The sequence below is a fragment of the Hypanus sabinus genome, chromosome 10 (assembly GCF_030144855.1).
Source record: "Hypanus sabinus isolate sHypSab1 chromosome 10, sHypSab1.hap1, whole genome shotgun sequence".
Classification (NCBI taxonomy): Eukaryota; Metazoa; Chordata; class Chondrichthyes; order Myliobatiformes; family Dasyatidae; genus Hypanus; species Hypanus sabinus.
The window spans coordinates 95,170,930-95,184,811 of NC_082715.1; the positions used below are offsets into that span (position 1 = coordinate 95,170,930).

General features: G+C 39.6%; 1 protein-coding gene across 4 annotated transcripts in view; it reads left to right on the top strand.

The window, feature by feature from the left end:
- sim1a (SIM bHLH transcription factor 1a) overlaps positions 1-13,432 on the top strand; it is a 65,787-nt gene extending 52,355 nt beyond the window's left edge. For 3 of the 4 annotated variants that reach the window (XM_059982335.1, XM_059982333.1, XM_059982337.1), the window contains one exon: positions 9,708-13,432. In XM_059982335.1, the coding sequence (XP_059838318.1) occupies positions 9,708-10,441 (734 nt within the window). In that variant the 3' untranslated portion in view covers positions 10,442-13,432. The remainder of the gene's footprint in view (positions 1-9,707) is intronic. The other variant, XM_059982336.1, reaches the window with a different exon arrangement.
- Positions 13,433-13,882: the final 450 nt, after the last annotated feature.

Here is a 13,882-nt window from a genome sequence, read left to right on the forward strand (position 1 = left end):
GAGATTGAAAATCTGTCTGAGTGGCACCACAGCATAACCTCTCACTCAATGTCAGGAAGAGCAACAGGCTGAGGTCCATGAGCCAGTTCTCATCGGGGAATCGGAGTGGAGAGTAACAGCAACTTTAAATTCCTGTGTTATCATTTCAGAGGATCTGTCCTGGGCCCAGCAAGTAAGTACAATTATGAAGAAAGCTGGGCAGTGCCTCTACTTCCTTAGACGTTTGCAAAGAATCGGCATGACATCTTTAACTTTAACAAACTTCCATATGTTGCAGAGAGTATATTGACTGGTTGCATCACAGCCAAGTATGGAAACACCAATGCCCTTGATTGGAAAATCCCATAAAAAGTCTAGCATGTATAAATTCCTCCCCACCATTAACCACATCAACTTGGAGCACTGGCGGAGGAAAGCAGCACCCATCATCAAGGACCCCCACCAACCAGATCATGCTTTCTTCTCATTGTGCCATGACTTACACCACCATGATCAGGAACATTTATTACTCCTTCAACCATCAGGCTCATTCAACCTCTCTTGCCCCATCATTGAACTGTTCCCACAATCTATGGACTCACTTCAAAGGACATTTCATCTCTTGATATTTATTGCTTACTTATTTATGATTTATTTTTTCTCTATCTTTTTTGTTTTTGCACAGATTATTGTTTTTATTTGCACATTGATGGTTTGTCCCAAACCTGCCTTGAAGCCAGATTTTAGTTTCATAATGACTGATAAAAAACAATGAGTACTCTACTCTTGAGTCAGGATGGCTAACAAAGTCAGCTCACAAAATACACAAAGGAATAATAACGAGAACATTGGAGATTACAAATGCTTGAATCTGGAGAAAAAAAGAAATCATTGGAGTAACTCAATAGTGTCAAGCAGTATCTGTGGAGGGAAATGGATCAAGGGCTTTCATGTTGGACTGAAAGTTAGAGGGAGGTAGCCATAAGTAATGCTGTTCTACAAGGCATATATAATTGAGAAAACTTAAAATAGGCACTTATTAAAGGATAAAGAAAATAAACTGACAAAGATAAATGCAGATATATTGACAAAAGCAATTATGCAACTCTTTTTAGCTAAAGAAGATACTGAAGTAAATAATTTACTAGAGGATGTTTTGAAAGAATATTAATTAAGTTAGCGTAGAAAGGAAAAAAATTGACAAATTGATAAAAAGTGAAAAAAGTTCAGACCCTACGTCAGGAGGGTATTGACACATTATGTGAGGAAACCGTGGAGAACTTATAGCAGCTAACCTATTAGTTAGTGCACAGTAAGTATATAAAAGTACAATCAAAACTGAGATTGTTACAAAGGATGCGTGCACAGCTGATATGATTCTTGTATACAAAAGGGGAGGCAGAACAGCTGGGAATCCAGGTATGCCAATCTGATATATCAAGTCACATCTAAACCGATAAACTAATATTTAGCAGGGGGGTGGTAAAATTGTGGGATTCAGACAACTGTGGAGGCCAAGCCATTGGATATAGTTCAAGCGAAGTTTGATATGTTCTTGATTAGTAAGGGTGTTCAAGATTATGAGGAGAAGGCAGGAGAATAGGGCTGTGAGGAATGATAAATCAGTCACAATGGAATGGTGTAACAGGCTTGATGTGGCTTGACTATAGGAACAGAATTATGCCATTAATGGTCTAATGGCATAATTCTGTTCCTATAGTCAAGCCACAAGTTATCCAGTGGTTGGATTTTTAAGAAAGGTTTTCAGTAAGAAGCTATATTTTTTTCTATCTTTCTTTCTCTCTACTAAATTAAGGGAAGTGGGGTAAGGAGTGTTATCAAACTGACTAACAAAATAGCAGAGAATAAGGGTAATTGGATTGGCATAAGGTAGCAAACAGTATTCTGTAGAGGATGGTGCTGGGACCACTGCTTTTCATACTTTACATTAAAAGTTTGGATTTTGAAACTGTAGCTCAGTGGCAAAGCTTAGAAATGACAACTTGGATCTGTAGTTAACATGAAGGAAAGAAAGCCAACACGGTACAAGAGGATATTAGTAAACTTTCAGATTGGCTGTTAAGTGGTATATTAGCTAACTATGCACTTTAATGGATGGAGCAGCAATGCCATCCAAACATTTGCAAATAAGAGCAAAAGGATCCAGAGTAAACAAATCTGTTTGCGTGTTCAGTTTTACCAGGGTGAGTTTCTAAAGAGGAGTCACCTTTGATGGTTCCCAAATTAATTTCTTGCCCTCATTGCCACCTCCGTGGACACTGAGAGATGTTTCACTAGTGCTTCAGATTTGCAAGTTGTTGCCTCTGAAAAGTGATGTCCTCAGCTTTGTACATTGGCAAGTGTTCTGCTTTGAAACTATATGGCTGCTGACATTTTCCATCATTGTGCTTTACAAGATGAAAATGTAAATAAATGGTAGATCAAATATGATGGCAGAATAGAGCATTAATGGTAAGACACTTGGCAGTGTGGAAAATCAGAGGGATCTTGGGTTTCAAGTCCATAGGACACTCAAAGCTGTTACACAGGTTGACTCTGTGGTTAAGAAAGCATACAGTGCATTGGCCTTCATCAATCGTGGGATTGAGTTTAAGAGCTGAGAGATAATGTTGCAGCTATATAGGACCCTGGTCAGACACCATTTGGAGTACCGTGCTCAGTTCTGGTCACTTCACTACAGGAAGGACGTGGAAACCATAGAAAAGGTGCAGAGAAGATTTACAAGGATGTTGCCTGGATTGGGGAGCAAGTCTTATGAGGATAGGTTGAGTGAACTCGGCCTTTTCTTCTTGGAGCGACAGAGGATTAGAGGTGACCTGCTAGAGGTGTATAAGATGATGAGGGGCATTGATCGTGTGAATAGTCAGAGGCTTTTTCCCAGGACTGAAATGGCTAGCATGAGAGGGCATAGTTTTAAGGTGCTTAGAAGTAGGTACAGAGGAGATGCCAGGGGTAAGTTTTTTATGCAGAGAGTGGTGAGTGCGTGGAATGGGTGGCCAGCTGCGGTGGTGGAGGCGGGAACAATAGGGTCTTTTAAGAGACTCATGGATGCCTACATGGACCTTAGAGGTAAGGCCTAGGTAGTTCTAAGGTAGGGACATGTTTGGCACAGCTTTTGTTGGCCAAAGGGCCTGTATTGTTCTATTTGTTTTCTATGTTATGTTTCTATGTTTCAAAGTGAGTTAGAAGAGTATTGACAAGTGCTTCCAATGAAGTAACTGTAAAGTGGTCTTAAGAATTTGGACATTAAGTAGTAGCTTGAAATTAGGCTTTGTGTATTAACAGAAGTACTTATTGGCCCAAAATAAAGTTATTTTATTCTACCTTAAGAGGATAGTGGCCCATTTGAAATCATTTGTGGGATAGGTTTCAGTATACGGGATCATAGCTTGGAATCTGAGCATTCACAATCTTGAAAACAGAAAATAATGAAGTAATATTATATTTATTCCTGAAGTAAGTTCTGAAAGAGGAATGAAGTTGTGCCGGGCATGCAGGCTCAGACGAGTTACTAGGAATCTCCATACAGTCCCTGTGTACCCACATTTAACTGAACATGAGTGATTGTGAAAATAAAATTGTTAATTAAAAATAACACCCATAAAAAACTAAAATATTAAATGAAAACAAAGTAATTTCCTTTCTTCTCATTGAAAGATGTACAATTCCAATTGAAATTGCAGAATCACAGAGTTGTTACAGCAGGGAAATGGCCATTCAGCCTGTCAAATTCATCCTGGTTCTGTGCAAGAGTTCTTCAAACAATCTCACTTTCTCTCATTCTCATATTCTGCAAGTGGTTTTCTTTCACAGTACTGTGTAAAAGTCTTAGGCACAGGTATTTAACTAGGGTGCCTAAGACTTTTGTACACGCTGAATTTGTCAATGTGGAGCAGAGAGCAAAGCAAATCTGGTGAGAGCAATGGATGTTGGGAATACCGAGGGTGGGGTGCTGTGGGAGGGGTGTAGGACAGGTGGCAGAGAAGGATTGCTGGGGTGGAGGGTAGCCCCAGCCCCAAGACACCAGGCAAGGTAATCTGATTCCAAACAATTGACTTACTGATCATTACTGCTCCCGCCCCTCTCTCCCTTCCCCTTTTCCCAACCATGATTCCCCTCTTCCTACCATCCTTCTTTTCTCAGTTCAAAAGAGAGATCCATATCAGAATCAGGTTTATCATCACTCGTATGTCATGAAATTTGTTTTTTTTTTTGCGGCAGCAATACAGTGCAATACATGCATAAAATTACTGCAGTACTATGCAAAAATCTTAGGCATGCTAGTTATATATTTAACCAGCTCCCTTTTTGACAAGATAATTGAATCTGTCTCCACTACCACTCTGTCAACGAACTCCAGACACCCATTGCACACTATCTGAAAGTTATGAATTGAGTCTTATTATTTCTTCTCTCAGTCACTTTAAATTGAAGTCACATGGTTCCTGATACTTCATTTAAGTATATACCTTTGATGATCTTAAATAACTCTGGTATCTCCCCAATGCCTCTAATGAGAACACTCCAGTTTCCCAGTTTATCCTCATAACCTAAATCCACACTCCTGAAATTATTTTCGTACTTTGTTTTTCTGGTCCTCTTCTACCTTTCCAAAGGAGTAAGCAGAACTCCAGATGTAGAAAGCAATTATCTTTTGCAGGTTCATTGTGACTGCCGTATTTTTGGAATTTTTCCCCCGTCTATTTATGAAGCTGAAGATCCCATTTGTTTTTTTTTAAACTATTTTCCTGACCACCTATGCACATCTATTCCAAGTTTTACCTGTTTTATAATTCTGCCTTCCAAATCGCATAGTCTCTTTTGTCCTTCCTATTCAAATGTAACTGACTGCATTATTAAATATTCTGTGCTACGTATTTGCCTCATGTTTTTTTCTCTTTGAAATCAATTACTGTCCTCCTTGCAATTTGCTAGGTCTCAAAGTTTTGTATCATTTGTACATTTGGAAATTCAGAGTCCAATTACACTCTTGAATTTATTTTAAGGAAGTCTATGGAAGTCTATGGCTGGTAGTATAGTGGATAGTGTAATGCTTTAGAGTGGCAGCGATCGGGGTCCAATTCCTGTCACTGTCTGTAAGGAGTTTGTACATTCTCCCTGTGACTGCATGGATTTCTTTGCTGTGCTCCACATTGTAGAGATCCACAGACTGATACGGGCCAGTAAGTTGTGGGCATGCAATGTTGGCACCGGAACCATGGTGACACTTGTTGGCTACCCCCAGCATATAGTTGGACTACGTTGGTCATTGACCCTTTTCACTGTATTGTGATGCTTCAGTGTACAGTACATATGACAAGTATAGCTAATATTTGATCTTTAATCTTAATCTTTAATACTTACTCTTATAAAATTAGATATGGCCCTTGTGGCTAAAGGGATCAGGGGGTATGGAGAGAAAGCAGGTACAGGGTTCTGAGTTGGATGATCAGCCATGATCATACTGAATGGCGGTGCAGGCTCAAAGGGCCGAATGGCCTACTCCTGCACCTATTTTCTATGTTTCTATGTTTCTACTCCTGGGCAACTATAATGTACACTTCCCTTCTGTCAAGATATACCCTTTAATTACTACATTCTGATTCCAGCTACTGTACTTGGCTAGCTCACTAATTGTGATGTTACAGCCCCATTCTTGTATGAATTACTATCTTGATCACAAGCCTATAATGTGGCAGCTTTAGGTTCATTAATACCACACTAGCTGCTATTCTCTTATTATTCCTCTATTATTTCATCAAAAAACCTCAAGTCAGTTAAGAAAATTTTAAAATGCATTGAAAATAAAAAAAAAACCTGTAGGTCCTCAAGGTGTGAAATAAAAACAGAAAATACCAGGCAGTATCTGAAGAAAGCCAAAGAAAGTTAATGTTACAGGTTAAAGATGATGTTCTAATGAAGTCTTCAACCTGAAATGTTAACTTTGTACCATTTTCCACAATTGCTATTTCCAGGATATGTGAAACTATCAGTAGGGTTTCAGATCTTATGTCAGGTCTGGTGGTGCAGGATCTGGGAGGAAAGGAACATCAGCACTATGCTGATGATTCCCAGCAAGAGTAAGTTCTGCCAGCAGACTGCATGTAGACTTCTTGTTGATGGGTTCAACATTCTGCATCTGTCAGTGATGAAGCAGGCAGAGTTGCTGCTTTTCAGCTCCCCCAACCTGGACTCATTCCTGTTCACCCCACTGTGCGGAGTTTGACCCCAGCGCTTCCCGCATCTCAAAGATGTCTTGTTCAGTAGGTTAATTGCACACTGTAAATTATCCCAAGTATATGTGGGTGGTAGGAGAAGTGGAGAAAGCTGATGGGCATGTGAGGAAGAAAAGATAAAAGGAAACTAACTGGGGGAATGAGACAGATGGAAAGCTCTAGGAGCTGGCATGGACTCAGCAGCCCAAATGGTCTCATTTATGTTGTAAGGGGATGTGAAGAGACTTACTCATTCCGTTGTGTACGTGCTGAAGTCCAAGTCTTCCAGCCACCCTAATGATGCATGTTCAACATCCATGCAAATCTCAGCACGTTCTGAACTAATGTATCTTTTTTTTTACAAAACCAGCGTTGAATCAGTTGTAGATGCTTACAATTCAATTCGATTAGCTACATTTTTGATGTTGATAATAACATTCAGTGGCCACTTTATTAGGTACAGGAGTGGAACCTGATGGGCTCTTCTGTTGCTGTAGCCCCATCTGCTTGAAGGTTTGACGTGTTGTGCATTGAGAGATGCTCTTCTGCACACCATGTTTTAAAAAGTCCGGTTATCTGATTTACTGTCTCTTTCCTGCCAGCTCGAACCAATCTGGCCATTCTCCTCTGACGTCTCTCATTAACAAGGTGTTCTCGCCTACAGTGAGAATTGCTGCTCACTGGATTTTTTTGCTTTTCCACCATTCTCTGTAAACTCTAAAGACTGTTGTGCATGAAAATCTTAGAAGATCAGCTGTTTATGAAATGCTCAAACCAGCCCATCAGGAGCCAATAATTATTCTACAGTCAAAGTCACTTAAATCACATTTCCTCCCCATTCTGATGATTGGTCTGAACAACAAATGTATCTTTTGACCATGTCTGCATGCTTTTATGCATTGAGTTGCTGCCATGTAATTGACTGATAGAGATTTGCATTAATAGGCAGGTGTACAGATGTACCTAATAAAATGGCCACTGAGTGTATGCAAAATTTCTAGCACAATTGGGAACCTAACAAGTTACAAATAACGTATCATGCTCTGCACTTATTTACATGGAAGGTTAGGTGGGGAAGTGACTGCCATGATATGACTGCAATGCTGGTTTTCAAGCATCCTGCCACCCTCCAATTTGAAACCTTGAGCTGTATGCTAGAAATCTGTCAGTACTAGGGGATTGTTGAAGCAAATTCACCTCACCAGCCTCTGAACCATTTCTTTTGGAAAATATTGCAGGAGACAGTTCATAGGCTGATGATTTAAATTAATGTGTCATTAGACAATTAAAGTGCATTTCATCGTGAGATATAGCTGTCTTGAAAGTGTGAGTAATCAGCAGAATTTACATCATGCAAGATGAATCATTTTTATGTACCAGTACGGACTAGTTTATCAGAGCTGCTGGATGCTTGGAAAACAGTAGTAGAGCATTACAGTGTGAAACCACAGAACAGGTGAGGGAAAAAGGCATCTTGAAAAAATCACTTCATGATCAATACAACAAACTGGCCAAGGTTGCTGTCTGGCAGAGTACCCTGAAGCTCAGAATCTTCCATCCTGCTGATCAGTATGCTCTCTCAGGCCACTGGTCTTGTGCAGTTGTCTCTCGATAATACTGTAATAGTGCACCATTGTCTGGAGGTTTGGAAGAAAACCACTGGCATGGTTCAGCGGGTGGGTGCCCATCTCTATGCCCATTTATTCCAGTGCAGATGTACGGAACATACTGGGTTTCAGAAACCAATGAATCTGATCTCTGCTACTGGGTTCACAACTGAGACTAGGAATGGTTACAATCACCCTTAGCTGAGGGGGCTAATTCTGCATCAGTCATCTTGGGCTAATGCCAGCCTAAAAGTAAATGGGTTCTTCATTCTTTATCTTAATTAATATTTCTATTTTTAGTTAGTTTACGTCAAAGTGCATTTTGATTGCATTTATTATTTTATTTTTGTTGTTTTAAATTATTTAAATATACAATGCATCCTCAATATAACAAAGGTGTGGGGGACAACTTCTGCATTGCAAGATATCTGCATTATAAGTGAAACTAACATTTATCTAACTTTTGTGTTGTGGCAAATGATAATCCTTACTGTAGATCTGAAATCATGTCATAATGAAGCTTGCTACACTATAGTTTGACTATTTTAAAATAATTTTATCAGTGGCATTTTATAACAGTTGAAAGAGCACATGCCACAGTGGTTTGGGGTAAGCTTCAGCTCTTCCCACCCAAAGCCCTGTTGCCACCACGTACTCTCTGCTTTGTAAGGTGGCTGGGATAGCAAGGCTTCAAGTTCAGTAGGAGTCATACAGGCCAAATGGTTGGTGCGGTAATGGGAACAGCACATTAGTTCCTCATTAAACTCTTCTTAGCAATCTCAGTAATAACAGCGCTTGAGTGAATTGTTAATTGTCAACTGTCACCAATCATTCTCTCTGGTCTAAAAAGTAAGCAACTTAATCTGTCAGGTCTGGTTAAATGAATTCACTTTTAGTGATTTAGAAGGAGCCAAATTTTAAATTATTTGTTTCTTACTGTTCTTCCCCTCCCCCACCTCAATCTTCTCTTTCTTACTCAATTACTTCTGAATCCAAGTTCTGGGTCGCTCTCAGTCCTACCTGTGGCACCGTGTTGCAGCTGGTAGAGCTGCTGCCTCACACCTCGAGCAATGCGGGTTCAGTCCTAACCTTGGCTGCTGTCTGCGTGCAGTATACATGTTCTCCCTCTGGCCGCATGTGTGTCCTCCCGATGCTCCAGGTTCCTCCCACATCCCAGATTGGGGTGTCCACTAGGTCAATTGGCTATTGTAAATTGTAGTGCAGGTGAGTGAGAAACTGGGGGTGTTGTAGGGAATGTAGGGAGAATAAAATGAGACTAGTATAGGATTGGTGTGAGTAGGTGCTTCATAGTCAACACAAACTCAGTGGGCGGTGGACCCTGACTATTAGGACTTTGTGACTGTTAATGATCACTCATTAAGGAGACATGCTGTTCTTTGGTTGCACATCAATATTTACAAAAATTGACACATTTACAATAACTTTGAGGCGGCAGAAACTATTCTAGTGGTGGTAGTGCATCTTGAGATGGCCTATTCCAGGCAATTCTGAGACCAGATGTCTTCTCTTGAGTGATGTTGAGGCAGCCTTCTGCTTGCGTGGTAGTATCAAATAGCAGAGAAAAATCTGGCCCTTATTAACTTCTACATTTCAGGTGACATAGCACTAATTATTAGACCCTCACTGGGATAAATGCATTCAGGAAAAGCATATTTGAACATCTGTTGGTGAGTTAACTGGATAAATATTTCATGTCCACTGCTTTAACATAAATAATTTAGCACTTTTGTTAAAATAGTAGAAAGAATAAAAAGCATACATTCATTTGGTGTTAAATGTTCTTTAACTGATATTCCTTTATTGCTATCTGAGTTTATTCTGGAAAAATGATATATTTTGCCATTTTTTTTGTCCTTTAATGCAGGAAGAGGACACTGGGATGAAGAGAGTGTAGTCAGTTCACCAGACCCTTGCTCTGCCAGTGAATCGGGGGATAGATACCACAATGAGAGGTATCAGAGCAGTCCACACGAGCCAAGTAAGATTGAGACTCTAATTAGAGCAACACAGCAAATGATCAAAGAAGAGGAGAACAGGCTGCAAATGAGAAAAACTGCCTCAGAACATCTGCAATCTATGAATGGCATGGGCAAGGTCCACACCGCCTGCTTTAATGTGAGCTACCAGCAACAACAGATGACCAGTGTTGTGTGCCGTGCCCCTCTGATGACCAACACCTCTCCTTGTGACCACCTCCAGCAAAGAGAAGGCAAGATCATGAGCTCTCATGAGAATGAATACAATAGCAGTCCAGTTTCACTGTCCAGAATAAGCAGCCCAAGTTCTGACAGAATTTCAAAGACAAATGTAGCCTTAGGTAAGGACTACCTCCCTTCTGACCTGTCCCCTCATCAAACAGGGGGAAACTGCACATCTTCCCCAAACTATTACTCCACCCATCACCGGCAGTACTTCGATAAACATCCATACGCGCTGACTGGCTATGCCTTTGAGCATCTGTATGATACCGAAGCCATTAAAAACTATTCATTGGGCTGCAATGGCAGTCACTTTGATGTGACTTCTCACTTCCGAATGCAACAGGATCCAACCCATGCACACAAGGGCACTTCAGTTATTATCACCAATGGAAGCTGATGTTTCATTGTAATAGTTTATGGTGAAATGTAGTAAGCAGAAAGAATGCAGCAATTTGGATGTGAAGGAAATGTTGAAGCTGCACTTACGTTCTGAGCGCCACCACGCATTTGTAAGCGCTAAACCAGGTTTACTGATCCACTATGTTTGGGAACTGATTCACAGTTAGTACTGTGCACTGTTACTCCAAATGCACTGCAGAGCAGATAAGACTAATCACTAAAGGGGTGAAGGAGATGGGTTTAATTGGGAAGCTTTCCTCTCTGCTTGACATCACAAAATCCTACCTGTGTTCTTCGTCAAGCAGTGTACAATTTTGCTTCACGCAGAGTGCAAAAAAAATTTATCCCTGCTTCTGCCCTGGCACAGAATATAATCCATGTTAAGTGACTAATCAACTGCAACAAAGTTAAATATACATCAGGGCATTGTTTCCTTTTGTCCTTTGCATTACAGAACATTTAATTAGCAGTTTTTCTAAAATATTTTTAAAAATTGAGAAATCTGGCAGTGAAATTAAGAGCAAGGTACATAATATAGCCTTCTAAACTTGCATGAGTAACTCCTTAACAAAATAAGGTGTTGGCTGTAATAAACCAGTAGAGTGGGAATTGCATTTAGCAGAACAGCCCAATAGTAATATGATGACAACGCAGTGGGCTGGCGGGTGGCTCTGTAAAAGAAATTTGTTCATGGTCACTTAAGGTGAACAGGAAATATAGCACTGTCTACTCACAGCACTCCATTTCTGAACTTCAATTCTATTGAGATAAATGGAATTGAATTAAGGAACTAGAGCACAATGGACAATTGGCACTCTATATGCACATATCATACTAGTGACAAAAGATAAATCCAGTAGTATCAGTACACTCATTGGTATGTCTCAGTAACTGAACTTTTGAATTTAAATGGTTGAAATATGCTGTACTGGCAACATCATGCTTGAACAGACAAGAGTTCACATGGAATTATGAAAACTTTCAACCATAAACTCCCTAAAATTAAAACTCATGCAGGCAGTGGAGTCTTGTTTGCTGTTTGGGCTTGAAATTAATATGCAGCCTCTAATTATGCTTCAGTTGCTTCAAAAATGTTTATTTAAGAGTTAACAAACTTCCCATTTGCAATTAGGGAAACAAATGCGGCGAACTAACTGAGCAAATCAAAACTACGTCAAAGACATGTGGCGCACAGCAGGTTTTTATGAGGCATTTAACATGTTTTTCAAGACAGTTGCTTTATTTTGCTGGACTCCCTTCATGGAGAGCATTGTGTGGTTCTATCAGTTAGCAAAGGAAGCCTCAGAACAACATGTAAAAACAGATTATGTATATATTTTGCAAGTTTTTTGCTGATGTTGGATGTTTTTGAGGTATTGAAAGACCTACATCAACAATTCTATTTCTTTTTGTTCCTATTACAAGTGCCTGTCCACATGTTTCTACTTCCCATAGGTACATACGCCTAAATATGCATTTGCAAAAGACATTTTCAAAGGAAATTTCACCTCTATTATGAAGTGAAGGGTTACTCATAAACCTAACCTTCGGTCAAGTTCTCTGAAGCACACCTTGCTGCGTATATGAAGTCCAGTTTGTAATATTTGATAAGTTATGATTTGCCTTCCATTAAGCAACCTTGTGATGAATTTGCAAAACCTTTTCTTTAAAAACAGTTGGCCTGATTGACAGGACTGCTTGTTTGCTGGGAACAGAGCTTATTAGCTGGTGCTTGGGAATAATATGCTCTATCTTTAGGAGCGTCCACTCAATTTGACATAATAGGAAGCAAGTATGTGTCGAGAAGGACGTAAGGACTAACTGGCATAAAGAAATCCCTTTTGTTAGCTAGTATGCTGTACACAGACTCCTGGTTCCTAAGGAAAATCTACAAAGCCATTTATATTCAAGGATCAGAGGAGCATTTTGAAGGATTTGGTTTTAACAGCAGCTGATTTTCCATTCCTGACAGAAGCTATGTTGAGTTCCTGTTATGAAGCAAATGAGTTGGATCATGCCACCAATATTCCTTTAAGCAATCAAAAACATGCTTGAGAATATGATGCTTTCAATTAAAAAAAAAGGTCCTATTGAATATCTTTATTTTGTTTTTTTTTATTTTACCAGGTTCCACTGATCAGCTACCTCCATGTCTTGGCAGATGTTCTGCCTTTAAACTGTACAGTTGCTGGTTTGTTCCATCACTGTTTTAATAGATGGGATTGTAAATAAATGAGTACATGAATTATGAGATCACAGCTACGTTCAAAGCCCAGAAAGCTTGACTTATTGACTTGCCAATGATAACAAAAAAAACTGGAACTCTGAACTGAAACTGGAACGAGATGTATGTGATTAAATTATTGTTCAACCGCGAGTTCAATTTCTCACACAATTAATTTCTTTCTAGCTCAGTAACTAAACAAAGACTTGCTTTATCAGCCCTAAGCTACAGCAGGTCACAAAATACTGCACAAAGGATGACAAGAAATCACATGTCAGGAAACCTGGACCATGTAACAGCCCTTAAAGCACTAGTCGTGGCATTTGGTGTTCTGAACAGTATTGAATTTCTATTTTTTCAGGAACCTGGGATGATTGAACCCAGATAGATGGAGACTGCCTTGCTTTCTCTGTCTTCATGTCCTGATTTGGAAAATGTGTTGGAGATGTTTCTGTTCCGACTAAATTCTGCCTGAACCCTCACATTTTACAATGTACAGTTGTTGGTAGCATTATAGTATATGTTGATGTGAATACAATTTGTAAAATGGTGCCAAGTTTCTTTTGTGTATTCATATAGAGGACTATGATTTGTATAGTTAATCCCCATGATCCTGTAAAGTGTTTCCTGTTAGATTTATTTATATTGTACATAATTCTGGCATTTGAAGTACATGTGCATATAATGTATTTATTATGTGAAGAAAGAATGTTTTGGTTTCAAAATATAGTTACAATTAAACAGGTTTTTGTTTTTACAATCCTATTCTGGGTAGTGTTGGCATTGTGGGTGATATGCTAATGGTGGGAAAGGTGGGGAGAGGAATCAAGTGTGCAAAACTGCATTTTCTGGGAGGACTAAAACAATGTTCAGTTCTTCTGGTAGGGTGAATTTAATGTTCATGAAGTAAACCATGTCTGGAGAATGAAGCACCATCAATATATTTATAAATATTCACAAAATTGGGCACTATAGTATGATGCATTGATCATGGAGCAAGTGCCAGCTTCATTTAGTGGGGATATCTTGAAAAGCTCATCCATTCAAGTAATATAGGTAGAGCTCAGGAATAAGAAAGGTGCAATCACTGTGGCACAATGTGAGGGTTATATTATCAGCCTGCCAATAGCCAACGGGAGAAAAAGGGATAGAGGAGGAGGCACATTATGGAAAGCTGTAAATGCAGCAGGACTGTCATAGTGTGCTGCTAGGAGA